The sequence below is a fragment of the Diceros bicornis genome, chromosome 28 (assembly GCF_020826845.1).
Source record: "Diceros bicornis minor isolate mBicDic1 chromosome 28, mDicBic1.mat.cur, whole genome shotgun sequence".
NCBI lineage: Eukaryota > Metazoa > Chordata > Mammalia > Perissodactyla > Rhinocerotidae > Diceros > Diceros bicornis.
Window position 1 is genome coordinate 21,456,995 of NC_080767.1, and position 17,543 is coordinate 21,474,537.

General features: G+C 38.4%; 1 protein-coding gene across 5 annotated transcripts in view; it reads right to left on the reverse strand.

The window, feature by feature from the left end:
• The window catches only part of FKBP15 (FKBP prolyl isomerase family member 15), a 69,950-nt gene that overhangs the window by 44,310 nt on the left and 8,097 nt on the right, over positions 1 to 17,543 (reverse strand). For all 5 annotated transcript variants that reach the window (XM_058523803.1, XM_058523802.1, XM_058523804.1 and 2 more), the window contains exons 3-10: positions 12,653 to 12,737; positions 12,135 to 12,204; positions 8,060 to 8,134; positions 7,637 to 7,735; positions 5,591 to 5,740; positions 4,629 to 4,697; positions 2,878 to 3,024; positions 266 to 408 (exon numbers count right to left, since the gene is read on the reverse strand). In XM_058523803.1, the coding sequence (XP_058379786.1) occupies positions 266 to 408; positions 2,878 to 3,024; positions 4,629 to 4,697; positions 5,591 to 5,740; positions 7,637 to 7,735; positions 8,060 to 8,134; positions 12,135 to 12,204; positions 12,653 to 12,737 (838 nt within the window). The remainder of the gene's footprint in view (positions 1 to 265; positions 409 to 2,877; positions 3,025 to 4,628; positions 4,698 to 5,590; positions 5,741 to 7,636; positions 7,736 to 8,059; positions 8,135 to 12,134; positions 12,205 to 12,652; positions 12,738 to 17,543) is intronic.

A 17,543-nucleotide genomic window follows, 5' to 3' on the forward strand; every position in this document is an offset into this window, starting at 1 on the left:
TTGTGTTTATTATGCCTTTTCTTCAATTTTCTTTCAGATTTTGGCAGGTATTCTTACATATCTTGAGTTGGTGCGTTTACAGACTATGAATATTAATCCTTTGTCAGAAAAAGCTGATGCAAGTGTTTTCCCCATTTCCCTCATCCCATTTTTTTCCCAATTATTTAAAATTATTTTAGCTTTCAATTATATCTCTATTTCTGAATCCTTCTAAGAATCATTTTTATAGATAATTAAAAAGCTTGATACAACTCCAGTATCTTACCCTGATTTGAAAGGCACCGATGTGGGTGGTGACACAATAGGATCAGCAGAGAGGTTGTCAGCACCAGGTATGGGAGAAGGGGCTGCAGAATCTCGGGAACTAACACTGTGCCCATCAGAGCCAGAATCTCTGGCAAACTTGACCTAGGGAAAGATCAACCACAGGTGGATAGGCAAAAAAGGCACCCTTTCCCCTCCATCCTCCTTTCATTTTACTTATTCTCCATCACACAAGTCATTACCTGTTCACTGTAATAATTTTATTTATTTTTTTCCCCCAAAGCCCCAGTATATAGTTGTATGTCATAGCTGCACATCCTTCTAGTTGCTGTATGTGGGACGCGGCCTCAGCATGGGTGGAGAAGCGGTGCATCGGTGCGCGCCCAGGATCCGAACCCGGGTCGCCAGCAGCGGAGCGCACGCACTTAACCGCTAAGCCACGGGGCCGGCCCATTACCTGTTCACTGTAGACAAATGAGAAAATGTAGATAAGCAAAATAAAAATAAATAATAATAATAATCACCTGCAACTACTAAGCAATACGCTGTTAGAATTTTGGATTTAATATTTCACATTTATATTAACTTTGTATGTATATATGTGTGTGTACATATTTCTTACAAAAATGGGGCCATACTGTTTTGTAACCTGCTTTGCTCATTCACTGATACATTAACATATTTCCATGTTACTAAATTATTAGTCTACAACATCATTTTTAACTACTGAAGAATATGTCTAACTTCAAAGGCCATGCCCTTATCTGCTGTTATCTACAGGAAAAAGTCTCCAAAGGATTTTGGGAACAGAAGTCATAAATATCTATGTTATTACAAAATATATTTCACCAATTTCTAGTTGTTGAACAATTTATTTCTAGTTTTTCCTATCACAAACAATACTTCTATGAATAGCTTTATATCTATATCTTTGCACATAAATTCTCAGAAGTTAAATTGTTAGATAAAAGCTTTGTTCATTTTTAAGATTTTTGATAAATACCATTAAATTTCACACCATAAAAGGTGAACTACTTTATACTCCACAAGTAGTGTACAAATCTTTCTCAACACTCTTGTCAAACTGGGTATTACCTTTCTGTTATCAGCCTTGTCAATTTAATAAGCATGTCGATTTGTAATTCTTTGATTATTGCTAAAACAGAATATTTTTTTCTTATGTTTACAAAATGCTAGGCTTGATGGATTCAAATTGGTTTGTTACCTATCACTAGCCATGATTTCCTCAAACTCAAAGGGAAATTGAGAGAGAATATAAGAGCTGTGAAAAGGCAGCTGGAAGCATGTCAATGAAAAAGGGCTGGGATGGCTCCACAGAGATTAGGGCGTCCAATTAGGAAAGGGTCATTGAGAAGAAAAGCATATCCTTTGTTGCAGCAGGAATAATTGTCACAATGAAGATGACCATAATATTTATTTGTATTGTATTGTATAGTTTATAGTCATAAACACTATCACATTTGGAACTAACAATCACAGTATAAAGCAAACAGGGTCTTTTTTTGGGAGAGGAGAGTAACATTAATTTAATTAACCACAATTTGTTACAAATTTTATTATAGAAATTATACATACTCATGATAAAATTTTTAAAATGTCAAAAGTAAGTTTCTGAACCGCATTTCCATTCTCCAGAGAAAATCACTTTTAATCATTTCTTTCAATGCTTCCAGAAATTGTCTATGAATATATGGGCATATATATGTATTTATATTTATATATACATACATATGTACATATGTATGATTGTGTAAATATATGTATGTATATGTGTGTGTATACATACACACATACACACAAGAGATCATACTATCCATACTGTTTTGCAACCTGCTTCTTTCACTTAACAATAGATTTTGGATATTCTTTAAAAAAATAAAAGTCCAGTTTATGAAAAACCATAACTTAACCAGTCCCTTAATAATGGACACTTAAGTTGTTTCCAGTTTTTCCCTATGGCAAACAACGTGACAGAGGGAGGAAACTATATATCTATCTCTATCTATCTATTGAAATCTTTGCACACTTATGTAAACATATTGATGGGATAAATTTGCAGCCACGGAATTACTAAGCCAAAAGTATTTCCATTTGGTAGAAATCACTATTTTATAGACAAAATAAAAAGAAAATTAGTGTTGAGAAGTGATTTGCTCAGTCATAACCTCTTCTAGACTCTGAATAGACAGCCAGGAAGGACATAAGCCTTGGTCTTTAGATTCTAAAGCTCTTTCCAACTATACCATTTCTACTGTAAAAAAAAAAAAAGAGGGCCGGCCCATGGCTTAGCGGTTGGGTGCGTGCACTCCACTGCTGGCGGCCCGGGGTTCGGATCCTGGGTGCGCACTGACGCGCCGCTTCTCCGGCCTCATGGCCATGTCCCACATACAGCAACTGGAAGGATGTGCAGCTATGACGTGCAACTATCTAATGGGGCTTTGGGAGAAAAAATAAATAAATAAAATTATAAAAAAAAAATAAAAATAAAAAAGAGATGTCTTCAGAACCTGTTTTTCAAATATATTTATTTATTCATTTTACTCAACTAGCAAAGAGAACTTATCAAACACAGCACAGCACAATTTCACTCACCCGCCTAATCTCCACCTCGAACACCAGGATAGAGTCTGTTGATTGAGTCCATCCTATTTCCCCTTCAGAGCCAGCAGCACAGGCTGGAGGGATGATCAGCAACCGCTTCCCTCCTTTCTTCATACCCAGCATCCCATCCTCCCAGCTCTTTAGGAATCAGAGAAAAGGAAAAGCTGATCAGACACAAACCTCCTCATAAGACAAAATAAGGTACAGGATCATCAGGTTTCACTCATCTACACTTGCAGGTTTGGACCCCTGGAGAGAGGTCAAGCTCACCCAGCCCCCTCTCCCCCCAACTGGTTATATGAATATGTAGAATACAGTCATGCGTCATTTAATGACAGTGATACGTTGTGAGAAATGTGTCATTAGGCGATTTCGTCGTTGTGTGAATATCAAAGAATGTACTTACATAAACCTAGATGGTATAGCCTACTACACACCTAGGCCAAATGGTACTAATCTTATGGGACCACTGCTACAAATGAAGTCCATCGTTGACCGAAACATCACCATGTAGCATATGACTGTACTGTTTCTAAATTCACTTATAAAAGCTAGCATATCCAGGGCTGGATGAAATACACTTATTTTAGATGATGAAAAAAATTGGGTGGAACAGAATGGGATTAAAAGAGAAATAAAAGCTATCTTTTTTTTTTTTTTTTTTGAGGAAGATCAGCCCTGAGCTAACATCCATACCAATCCTCCTCTTTTTGCTGAGGAAGACTGGCCCTGAGCCAACATCCATGCCGATCTTCCTCCACTTTATGTGGGATACTGCCACAGCATGGCCTGACAAGCAGTGTGTTGGTTCACGCCCCATATCCGAACCTGGGCCACCAGCAGCGGAGCACTCGCACTTAACCACTACGCCACCGGGACAGCCCCTAAAAGCTATGATTTATTAAACATATTTTTCCAAATACTCTGCTAAGTGCTTTACTTGTATTATGTTGTTTAATCCCTAAAATAACCTCATGAGGTTAGTAGCATTATCCCCATTTTACAGATGAGAACACTGAGGCTAGAGAGGTTAAGTAACTGCCCAAGATCAGACAGTTGGCAAACTGTTAAGCCAAAATTCAACACTAGCTCTGTCTAGCTTTAAGGGTCTACAGAAGAAAGTCCCCAAAGGATTCTGGGAAAAGGAGTCATAATGCTATAGAGACAAACTTTTTGCCCCATGGATGAATGAGTACTTCACAATGCATCAATATGTCCTGACACAATGATACTCAACATCAACACGTGTAAAATACTCTCTATTTTATAAAACACTTGCGCAGTTGGTAAAGAAAAAATTCACAATGTGAACCCAGGTCCTCGGACGCCAATCCCGGTGCTCCTCCTGCTATGTCGTAGTCGTTTCCCACAATGATTGGGAAATGCTGATTCAAAGCATCCCAGACAGATAAGAATCACCCACTGTAATACACTTCTAGAAGAAACAGTTTCACCTCTTTCTCTATTAGGCTATGAGAAGGATTTAATAATTTCCTCAGAGTCAAAGGATGAAAAAGAAAGGTAAGGACTAGAAAAAAGAAATGTACCCATCTTCGATATATTGTCTCATAGGCAAAAATCTCCCAAATGCAGATAATAGAACACATTTTTCTCCTCCTACTTTTTATACAGCCTTTCCAGACTCTCAGAAAATATACCCAGGTTAGAAATTTCACAAAATTGAATCTAAATGAAGCCCACTGCAGCTGATAACCCACAGAAGAAAATAGTTAAACCTTTACCTTGATGACTTTTCCTGATCCTAATTTCAAGCGAAGCAGCTTATCCTTGTTAGCAGTGGAGTCAAAAACCTGCAATTTGATCAAAGTAAATGAAGTCAGCCAATTTCAAAAATAATAATAATCATTATGACATCCAACTTAGTACATACCAGCACAGTACTTCTGGAATAGGGAATGTCAAATACACTGGGAAAATAGTTCTTAAAAGACTGAAAAGAAGGGACCACATCATGACTAAAAGGTGTTATCACACTGAATATCTCTGAGGCAATGATTTTCCAGGTTTAAAAAAAACTAAACTTCTACCACCAAGTATTTAAAAGCATTTTCATCTATACTTTTCAAATAAATGATCTCATTTGATGCTCACACCAATCCTGCAAAGTAAGCAGGGTAGGTATCACTAACCTCCATTCACAGATTGGGGGAAAAAAAATTAAGAGCTTAAATGACCTGACAAGGTCAAGTCAGGATAAAATTGAGACCTGAATCCATATTTTTTTGACTCATAGTCTAACCCTCTTTCTATCATACCATACTGCTTTTGAGGCCTTAATAATATTAAAACACAACAAGCCCAATCTATTTACAGTATCTACTATAACAAAAACAGAGAAACAACTGTGAAGAAGGTCTAAAAAGAAGTTTTAAGACCTAATCCGATAAGACTATATTCAAGTTTAAAACTGGTAAAGGAGGACAAGACATACATGTGAACAATTACTAGAAATGGTACTTGGAGTTTCCATTTTCTCTAAGTAGAAGAGACACGGTGACACTGAGCAGATTTTATACATTAACATTTCATGACTATGCCCCAAAAGCGGTTGCAGTGACTAAAGCAGGGCTACTAAAAGATTTCTATTTGCCAACAGCAGCAATTCACAGTAATAATACCTTACACTAGAATAGCCCTTGTGCTATCTAAATGACAAAAGAACCTGCAGGGTACATGTTCTTACCTGGCCCAGCACATGATTCTGAAAGAGCCAGCCAGTATAGGCCACTTCCAAAGAATCGCCAACTTCTACAGCAGGGCCTTCTGCTACAACGAGGTCCTGTGAGAGCACTGCATCCAGGGAAGAGGCGCTGTTGCACCTGGCAATGCACACCTGCGAGACAAAATCGAAGCAGCATAAACTTAGTTTAAGCTCAGTAAGTACTCATTTCAATATCATTAATGCTCTTTTCCAAACAGTGGCAACCACTAACAAAACAGATTGCATGTTTAGAAGTAAACCATTCCAAAGTCAGTAATCTTGCCCGGAATCAAAGTGCCTAAGAGCATGGCTTTGGAGTCAGACTGTCTGGGTACAGATCTGGGCACTGCCACTTATTAACTTGTAACCTTGGCCAAATAACTTAACCTGTCTGTGAACCTAATTTCACAGAGGTTTTCTGTAAAATGGAGATAAAAGCTTTGCATATCTCCTAGGGTAGTTATGAAGACTGAGCTAATACAAGGAGAATAGTTGGCACGGTGCCTGGCACATAACTGCAAGTACACAACAAACATTAGCGACCATTACTATACTGATTTACTGCTTCAGTGTTTGGGAACCTATGAAAGAAGGGAAGCTTCTAAAAAAATTTCAAAAGGCATTTCTAAAAACAATAAACTAGAAAAAAGCCCCTTTACAAAACCACGTTGCATTCCCAGAATTCCTATCTCCACCTTAACCCTACAGATTTAGCCATATTATCTTAGACAAAAGAGTCAGACATATCTTTATGAATAATTATTCTTAGTCAATGTTTTAACATAGAATACATTAGAAACTTGCTACTCATTTTCTTTAAAAAGCTTCATTATTGCAATCAAATAAATGCTAACTAAAACAAAGAGACGTCATTTTTCATCAAGCAAATAAGACTAAAAGAAAAAAAAAGGATAATTCTAAATGTTGGCAAAGGTATAGCGAGATAACTCATATAAATGTGAAATAGTACAATCTCTTGGAAAGCAGTGTGCCAAAGTATATACAAAGTATACACAGAACATAAAAATATTTGAACCCTTGACTCCATCTTTCACTTCTAGAAATCTTTCCTAGGGAAATAATCAGAGAAAAAAAAGACACAGAATTATGTACAAAAATGGTCACTACAGTATCATTTATTTCAGAGACTGAAAACAATCTAAACGCCTAAAAGTAAGAAAATGGCTAAATAAATTAAAGATTTATTTATAATATATAAACCTCATATTATGCATCTCTCAAAACTGTTTCCAAATAATTTTTCATGAAGTGGGGAAAGATGCATTATACATTGCTAACAAAATTAGCAAGATATAAAACTCTTATAAGAGTATATCTACTTATGTATATTATGCATAGAAAAAAAAGAAACATAACGTTAATAGTGGTTACTTTGGGTAATAAGATTATGAGTGATTTTTTAAAAAAATGCTTTTCTAGGGGCCGGGCCAGTGGCATAGCAGTTAAGTTCGCATGTTCCACTTTGGCGGCACGGGATTCCCCAGTTGAGATACTGGGCACGGACCCACTCACCGCTCATCAAGCCGTGCTGAGGCAGCATCCCACACTGAAGAGCTACAACTCTACAACTGTGATACACAACTATGTACTGGGGCTTTGGGGAGGAAAAAGAAAAAGAAGAAGATTGGCAACAGCTGTTAGCACAGGGCCAATCTTCCTCAAAAAAATATATATATATGCTTTTCTAAATTTTCTACAATGATCATGTAGTAACTTTTTAAAAATTCTTTTAAGACACTATTTTTAAAAGATAGTTTTATTTATTCATTAAGATAATTTATGAAATGGAAAATGTTTTAAAGAAGTTAGTTTACATTAAAGTCTCATTTTCAAGCAATTTCAATAAGTATTCCTATTATTTCCCTGAAATACAATAACCTCAGGCGACAAATTTAGCTCGCCGCTAACAAAATACAGCAGGTTATGAGTTTTCCATACATTTTCCTAAAATCAAGGAAAATCTAGACTAGTGTTTGCATTTTCACAGGAAGAATAAGATGGTATTACCTGTTTATTGAACTCCACGGCAGCCTTTTCTGACTCAAACATGATGGACCAGTTTTGTCTTTGGTCATCATAAAAGGTGCTATAGTTATTGGGCCTAACCTGGGGAAGGGAGAAATGTTGAGATAACCATAGGCAGCACAGCAGATAAATCTGACTACCTAAACCCATATAGAAAGGCCTTGACTCAGCTGACCTCAAAGAGAGATATCAGGGAACTTTCTTCTTCCCTCCCACCCTCCACCAACTATCCCTCAGTCCACATTCCCAGAAGGTAGCCAAGAGACCTTTCTGAGAGGCTCTGTTAGGATATCCACTCTGACATCCAGGGCTGAAGCAGATCTAATTCCCACCAGGTATGCACAAACCAATCTCTCCTATGAACTATCCCAAAGGAACTAATGATTCTAATATGGGAAGTCTTACCATTAGCTCAAAGTTCGGATGAATCCTGGCAACAGTAACTCGCTGTTGTTGACTGATATAAAGAAGAATCCTATACTGTACTCAAGCAAACACAGGCAGAAAAAAAAAGGAACAGAAGTCAAAAGGCAATACAAAATGAGCAGTAAGATGTCAGGGGCGATGCTTCATAGAGGTATAAAACTCAAAACTCAGTTCATTCCTTAAAGCTGAGATTTTAAATTATATCTTCTCACTATGCATTTTACTCTCTTCTCATTGTGGCCTTACTCTAACCATAATTAGCAATGTCTTTATTTCATTGGTGTTTTCATTTGTATAAGGGTTGACTAAGAGATACACAAATGACTAACAGGTACATGAAAAGATGCTTAACATCATTAGTAATTAGGGAAAGGCAAATTAAAACCACAATAAGGTACAACTTCACACCTACTAGAATGGCTATAAAAAAAAATCAATGGAGGGGCCAGCCCAGTGGCACAGCGGTTAAATTTGCATGCTCCGCTTCGGTGGCCCAGGGTTCGCAGGTTCGGATCCCAGGCACGGACCAACGCACCACTTGTCAAGCCATGCTGTGGCAGCATCCCATACAAAGTAGAGGAAGATGGGCACGGATGTTAGCCCAGGGCCAATCTTCCTCAGCAAAAAAAGAGGAGGATTAGCAATGGATGTTAGCTCAGGGCTGGTCTTCCTCACCAAAAAAAAAAAAAAAAAAAAAAAAAATCAATGGAAAAATAACAAAGTGTTGGCAAGGTAGTGGAGAAATCGGAACCTCATATATTGCTTGTAGGAATGTAAAATGGTACAGCCGCTGTGGAAATAGTTTGGCAGTTCCTCAAAAAGCCAAACATACAATTACCACATGACACAGCAATTTTCACTCCTAGTATATACCCCAAAGAACTGAAAACACGGACTCAAACATACACTTGTATGCCAGTGTTCACTGCACTATTACTCACAATAGCCAAAAGGGAGAAACAACCAACGGTCCATCAACTGATGAATGGATAAACAAAATTGCCTATACACATACACATTGTTTATAACGTGTTATACACATACAATGGGATATCATCTAGCCATAGAAAGGAATAAAGTTCTGATACATGCTACAACATGGATGGATCTTGAAAATAATATGCTAAGTGATATAAGCCCGACACAAAAGGACAAATACTGTATGATTCCACTTAAATGAAATATCTAGAATAGGGAAATTCCTAGAGACAGAAAGTAGATTAGAGGTTATTAGACAATAAGTGAAGGGGGGATGGGAAGTTATTGCTTAATGGTCACAGATTTTCTGTTTGGGGTGATGAAAAAATGGAAATAGATAATAGCGATGGTTGCTCAATATTGTAAATGTAACAAAGGCCACTGAATTGTACTCTTAAAAATGGTTAAGGGGCCAGCCCAGTGGTGTAGCAGTTAAGTGCACGTGCTCCGCTGCGGGGCCTGGGGTTCACAGGTTCGGATCCCAGGCGCGCACTGACACACCACTTGTCAAGCCATTCTGTGGTGGCGTCCCATATAAAGTAGAGGAAGATGGGCATGGATGTTAGCCCAGGGCCAGTCTTCCTCGGCAAAAAGAAGAGGCTTGGCAACAGATGTTAGCTCACGGCTAATCTTCCTCACAAAAAATTAAAAAATTAAAATTATTTCAAAAAAAAGTTAAAATGGCAAATTTTATGTTTCATGTATATTTACTACACACATACACACACATAAAACCATAGTTAAACAAATAATTAAAATTGAACCTCAGAGGGGAGGAAGAGCCTATGGGAGCTCATATACAATCTTGCACCAGAAAGGACTTTCCTTATCCTACGTTAGGTAGATAGAGTAAGGGGCTGATCACCTTAATCCAATTCAATTATAGATAGATTGAGCCAGTCAGGGAAGGATATAGGTTTACTAAGAGTTGGTCCACTTCTGGGTAGTCCCTACTCTCAAGCATTATCTTCCCAGGCTTTTGATTGAGAGCGTGGAAGCTCTCTGATTCCTCAGTCCTAAATGCCCATCAGAGATTCTGAGCTGAGTTCTTTAGCCCCCTCTCCATGAAGTTCAAAATCTAGCAAATGTATTGAGAGGAAGGTTGCTGCTTGTTGCCAGTAAGGTCCTGGTGCTACAGGAGGACTTAAACTCTATGCACTGCAAGATTGCAGAAGTTTCCCTCTGCCTTTCTGGCACAGCCCCTGGACTTCAACACCATCCCAAAACATCCTATGGAAAAAAAACAACCTTGTGTTTGGAGCTCCCCTAGTTTTTGCCAACCTCTTTCCCACAAAGTTGGCCCATACCTGATGCTTAGTCTACTCCTAGGCATTAGCAAAAGTCTCAAGGAAAGGAAACACTCAGCTCATTGGCTCTTCTCTCTCTGAAATTTTATTCATCTATTCCTCATCATTTCCACAGCTCTCCAATGAATTCTAAAATATATTTGCAATTTATCTGCTTTTTTGTAATTGTTACAGTGGGAATGTTGCCTGCCACAACCTACTGCATTCTAGCAGGTGGTGAAGTCCCAATACCAGAATTTTAAAATCCAAATGGCTATCACTAATGAATGACTAGATCTAGATAATAATCATCGATGGCTGCTAACATGACAAAATGAGAGACAACCAGACATTATTTACCTCCAGATGGGAGAATGAGAGAGATTTAAGGGACATAGTAACCAATTGCAATGTATGGACCTTATTAGATCCTGATTAAAATAAACTGTAAAAAAAAAAGAAAAAAAAGAGACAATCAGAGAAATTTGAACACGAATGGTAGTGAATGAGATCAAAGAATTGTTGTGGGTGTTTTTTAGGTGTGATAATCGCATAATGGTTATGTTAAAAAAATCCTTATCTTTTAGAGATACATACTAAAATATTTACAGCTAAAATTTTATGCTGGAGATTTATTCAAAATAATCTCAGCAGGGGAAGAAGGAAGACAAGCAGGAATTAAGACAAAACAAGATTAATAATTGTTAGAGCTTAGTAATGGGTGTCTGGGGGTTCATTATTCTACTCCCACTATTTTTATATGTGTTTCCAAATTTCCATAATTAAGTTTTTTGTTTATTATTAATACAAATGAGTGTTGTCCATTATATTAGTTACCCTGAACAGGGCATCTTGTCTCTCGGGATCTCGGAGTCTCTGAGGAGCATGGACTCCATGCTCTCAGGACCTCTGAAATTCTATAATTTCTTATGCTTACTTCAACAATGTTCAAACTTGCCGAAGTAGAATTTGAAGCTAGATACAACCCACACAAGGAAATCAGTCTCAAGGCTTCTAGCCACCTCTTCTCTTTGACCCAAACCAATATTACACAATGTGATCAACTGCCATCTCATCATCAAAATTTTAAAGGACAAACACTGGTCATTAATGCAGGCACAAGGACATAATGCTCTGAGTAGTACACTCAGTGTTGTTCATTACCTAACAAAGGAATGTCCTTGGTAAATGGTTTACTCCAAAACTCTCCAAATTCTTAAGCTAGGTCCATATCACAAAGGTCAAACTTAAAGATTTTGAGTGTTTGCAGGCCGTCCCCATGGCTTAGCAGTTAAGTGAACGTGCTCCGCTACTGGCAGCCCGGGTTCGGATCCCGGGCAAGCACCGACACACTGCTTCTCCGGCCATGCTGAGGCCACGTCCCACATACAGCAACTAGAAGGATGTGCAACTATGACATACAACTACCTACTGGGGCTTTGGGGAAAAAAAAAAAGGAGGAGGATTGGCAATAGATGTTAGCTCAGAGTCAGTCTTCCTCAGCAAAAAGAGGAGGATTAGCACGGATGTTAGCTCAGGGCTGATCTTCCTCACACAAAAAAAATTTTTTTAATAAAAATAAAAAAGATTTTGAGTGTTTGGATTTCTTTTAACACACAATAATGTGATTCTAAATGCTACTGTATACCTAATATTAAAAATTCACATCCAATACAAACAATCATTTTAATCCCCTGACACACGAGACATTGGGCAAGCCCAGATAAAAACTAGCGCATCAGCATGACTTGGGACACTTGAATATACATGCAATGTGGGGGCATTCTCACCTCTCTGGCTGTGTGATCCCCCAGGACTGCAGCACCAAATTTGCCCTGCTTTACATATTGACCATTTACGCTACAGAAGCAAGAAAAACAACAGGTATTAATACTTCCTTAAACCAAGTAGAACCAGCTTTCTTTCCTGCCATACAGAAGTGGGACATCTAGTCATTCAGCTTCTAGAAAGGGACAGAGGTGAGCAGGTTATAATTTAAAGCTCTTACACAACTTCCTTACTCTTTAAATATCTATTGTTCATGACAGCTCAGTGGAGTGGCTTTCTCTGAGCACTTAGAAAGGCAGCTGTTGAGGATACAAGCACTTCCCAGCGAGAGAAGACAAGATAACGGCTCTTCAAGGTTTTATGTGCAGAACTCTCCACCCGCAATGTTGAAAAGCATTACTGATACTTTGTCTATGGAAGGGCTGAGTAGCCATTTCGCAATGAACAGAGGCTTACTGAGAAAAAATAGGAGCTTAACCCACCCTGCAACTTCAGAAACCGTTCCCTCTCGGCTACTTACCATCGATATGCATGGACTGCGGTTGCAAACAGTACGGTGGAAGTACCAGTTGCGGCGGGTGCTGCTTTCGGTGTTGCCTGATTTCCTGAAGATGAAGAAGAAAACAAAGTTGTCCTTCATTTCTTGCTTGAAACTGATTTTTAACCATTAAAGCAGCTTCAAAATTCTTCTTTACATCTTCTAGTTAGTGGTATAATGGTTTCGTGACCATTAGCCTCATTTGATCCACAAACAATCCTGTGACCTTGTCTGGGGATGAGGAAACTGAGGCTCTAAGCACCCAAGTGCCTTACACAATGATGGCAGCCAGCCTAGGACTGGAACCCAGGACTCTGGCTCCACTCCAAACAAGTCTTTGGGCTGAAGAAGGAGCACTGTCTAGACAGCCAGGTCATAGTCCATCTACTTTCTTTCCTCCTTCCGATATTTTGACAACTATAATAAATTAAAAATAGTTATTTCCCCTTCCCTTACTTCTGGGGTAGAAAATTTATGACACTTAGATCACATCAATTACTTAACTTTCGCAGTGGTATAGAGTAAAACTAACGTTTTAAAATAGTATATTTGGAACAAATCGCATATTTACACTCTGCACATGAATCTGTTGATGGAAGAGTAGTGAGAACACTGCACGGACATAGTAACCAAGAATTTATTTTCAAAAGTATCCTGGTTTGATTTCTTTTTTCTTTTTTGTATTGTTAAAAACAAGACAACAGGGGCCGGCCTGGTGGCATAGCAGTTAAGTTCGCACACTCCACTTCGGCGGCCTGGGGTTCGGCAATTCGGATCCTGGGCACAGACCTATGCACCTCTCATCAAGCCATGCTGAGGCAGCCTCCCACACACAGCAACTAGAAGGATGTGCAACTATGACATACAACTATCTTCTGGGGTTTTGGGGAGAAAAAAGGAAAAAAGGAGGAAGACTGGCAACAGATGTTAGCTCAGGGCTGATCTTCCTCAAAAAAAAGAAACATAAAGACAGCAGGCCCCAAATGGAGTTACTTATACTAAGTCCCACCAAACCGGGACTTAATTACAGTTTCAGCTCTCCCAGAAATGGAGTCTTAAACCAGTCCATCAGGAATTGCCTCATCAGCACCAGTTAGGTAATCTGCCTGATAGACCCCTGCCATTCTCTAAAGGAATGTAACCTTGCAATAACCAACTCACTTTTTTGCCTAGTATAACTTACTTGTTCCTGCTCCCTTCTGTCTATAAAAGTCTTTCATTTTGTACAGCTCCTCGGAGCTCCTTTCTATTTGCTAAATTGGATGCTATCCAACTCATGAATCGTTAAATAAAGCCAGTAAGATCTTTAAAATTTACTCATTTGAATTTTGTTTTTTAACAGTACTGACATTTTTTTCTGATTACAGAGTATATGTACATGATAGAAAACTTACAAATATAGAAACATATAAAGAAAATAAAAATAACCTCTATTCTCACCACCAGAAAATAAACATTAATAATTTGAGGTATTTATTCCTAGTCCTTTTTCTATACACATAAGCTTTTTTATTATCTTTTTTTAAACAAAATTAATGATATGATTTGACAACCTCCTTTTCTCACTTAGTTATACGCATTTCCTTATACTCTTCAAAATAGTCTCCAAAACAAAGACGAAAGAGTCCGAAAAATGTTTTTTGGTGATTACATAAAATACTACATTATGACTCTACTAGAATTTATCCAATTTCTTACTGTTTTCCATTTCTTTGGACTGTTCCCAATTTTTCTCTATCATAAATAATGCTATAGTGAATATCCTTAAAACACACTTTTTTATATGTACCTCTAATTACTTTCTTGGAATAAATTCCTAAAAATGCAATTATAGGGTAAAGGAATGTAAAAAACTTTGTTTTGTTACATCTTGCCCAAATGCCATTGAGAAATGCCATACCAGTTTACACTCCCACTAGCAGTATGAGTATGCCAGCTCTGCAACCCTGGCCAACAAGAGGGGATCATCTTTTTAAACCTTTACCAAGGGGAGGGGGGCAGTAGAGAAAGGGGAATGCCATCTCATTGTTGTTTTCATTTGCATTTATTGATTAGAGGGAAGCAGAAATTTTAACACTTTCTATAGAATTGTGTTGGCCATTTGTTTTGATGAATTGCCCATTTATGTTGTTTGTTTATTTTCCTAGTCTGGTTTTCCCTATTATTTTGTAAAAACCTACGACATAGTTTTGAATTCAATCAGTACTTTCCAGCTGTATGTAATACTACAATAAACCTTTTCTGGGGCCCGCCCGGTGGCGCAGCGGTTAAGTGCTCTCGCTTTGCTTCGGCAGCCTGGGGTTCGCAGGTTTGGATCCCGGGCGCGCACCGATGCACCACTCATCAAGCTATGCTGTGGCAGCATCTCATATAAAGCAGAGGAAGATGGGCACAGACGTTAGCCCGGGGCCAATCTTCCTCAGCAAAAAAAAAGAGGAGGATTGACATCGGGTGTTAGCTCAGGGCCGGTCTTTCTCACGAGAAAAATAAATAAGTAAAAATAAATAAATAAATACATAAGTCTTTTCCTCTGATAAGCAGTGTATGACAGGAAAAAAAGTAACTAAGGCCAGAGTTAGGTTATCAGGACAAGTCTGAAACACTGAGAAAAATTACTGTCTCCCAAGGTCAGTCTAGCAACCTCCTTCAGGTTTGTTCAACTTCTCCCAATACACGCTATCTCCCTACCTAAAGCCCTGGAAATGGAAGGTTGTTTGTGGATTTGCTAGAGGGATAAATGAGTCAGACATCCACAATCATGTGATCTCCTCACTGGCGACACATTTCTTCCTCTTGGAAATCAGTGTTGTACAAATTCTTGAATTTCCTACTCATGAGGACTTCTTTTAATACATAGTTTCGAATCTTTTTTTTTGAGCAAAGTTTTCTTGAGTTAGTTTTTAGTGTCTGTTCTTTTACCCCCTGCTTTGTTTTCTTCTTCTTCAGGGAATACATATTCCATACGTTGGATCTTCTTTGCTATCTTCAATACTTGTCGTTTTCCTTTAAAACCTTTTCTCTCTTAAATTTTTTATTTTTATCTAAAAAATTTCTTCCTCTTACTTTCTATTTCTAAGGCATAATCTGTTATGTTTATTCATTCTTGTGTTCCTTCTAATTTAGTCTTTGTTTCTGAAATAATTTTTCTTTCATCTCTAATTCTTGTCCAAGTCCTGTCACTTCTGAGATTTTCTAATTCTCATTTATGTTCTCATTTCACGTCTTATATTTTCTTAATGTTAACAGGTGGTTGTAGTTTCGATCTATTTGGTAAGAAAATCTGACAGAATAGAACTCTCACTGTCTATAGGGATATTAATCTGTTCCTTGCTCTCTTTGTTCTTATAATAACTTTGCATGGAGATGGACTCTGATACTGTTCTATTGCTCATTTTTATGTGAAATTTGCTTTTCTGAACTTTCAGAAGGAGGCGTGGTTCAGGGTGGCTTTCCTAACTTCATAGAGCTCCCTCTTCTGTTGTTTTCGTATAGAGTTCAAAAATAGGGTGGCTTCCTCCTGAGACTTCCTGACTCTATTTCTATCCTTACTTTTATGTGGATCTTCTCTCCTTCACTTCTAATAACCCTATATCTCAGTTTTAATTCCATTCCCAGCAGTTTCTTCTCAGTGTGAGGATCTGTCCTGAAAGGTCACCACAGTCGGTGAGTTTCAAAAGTTCACAGGAGCGAAACTGCTCCAGTTCTTTTAGTCCCCATCACTCACCCCTTGTACGTACTCACTAAGTGGGTAACACACTTTCCAGTTTCAGCTTGGCCTGCCATATTTTCCATGGACACCTGTTGGCTATTTTGGGTTCTCCTTGTCTCAAATTCAGACATGCTCCCATTGCTTCCCTGCTTTCTCCCATGCAAATACTGATACTATGCAAGTCTCGTGGCTGTTAGTGGTTTGTCCATACCTGTTCATATTTGGGGGTTCATGAGGATATCTTTTCAATTGGTTTTGTTGTAAATACTATCCGCAGTTTGTCTTTTATATCTAGTTGCCCTGTCTGTTTCTATATTGAAATCTGAAGAGATTCAAGAACTATGCTGCAGCCATCTTCCCCACAAAGACTTGTTATATAAACATCCCTTGACCAGAGAAGGTCTCCTGTATTGCTACTTTATTTTTTATTTGTAAATGCCTACATAAGACTGTATAGGTAATTTTTTAAAGTTGAAATGCCTCTATGATTCCCCTTTAAAAGTGTAATTAACTCGGGGCCGGCCCGGTGGCGTAGCGGTTGGCTTTGCGCCTTCCACTTTGGCAGCCTGGAGTTCGCTGGTTCGGGTCCTGGGCACGGACCTACTCATGGCTCATCAAGCCATGCTGAGGCGGCGTCCCACACAGAAGAGCTACAACTCTACAACTATGATACACAACTATGTACTGGGACTTCGGGGAGAAAAAAAAAAAAGAGGAAGACTGGCAACACATGTTAGTGCAGGGCCCATCTTCCTCAAAAAAAAAGAAAGAAAAAATATATAATTAACTCATAGTTGTTTTCTGATTTAAAAAAAAAATCAAGTTACTTCATTGGGTGGGGACTGAGGTTGTTTACTCTCATGCACATCCATTAACTCAACCACTTTAAATTGAGTCAGAAGCACACTGCTGATGAAGAGATGTGCCAGAGGAAATGTAAAGGCATACACAGCCTACTAGAAATCTGGTCAGGCTATAGCTTAGAGAACGGGAGCAGCAATCCACAGCAAAGCTGCCAAAAGTGACAGGTAAGATTTAGAGCAGGGGGTCAGCAAAGATTTTCTGTAAAGGGCCAAACATTAAATATTTCAGACGTTATAGGCCATACGGTATCTGCTGCAACTATTCAACTCTAAATATCCTAACAGCATCCTCAGTGCCAGG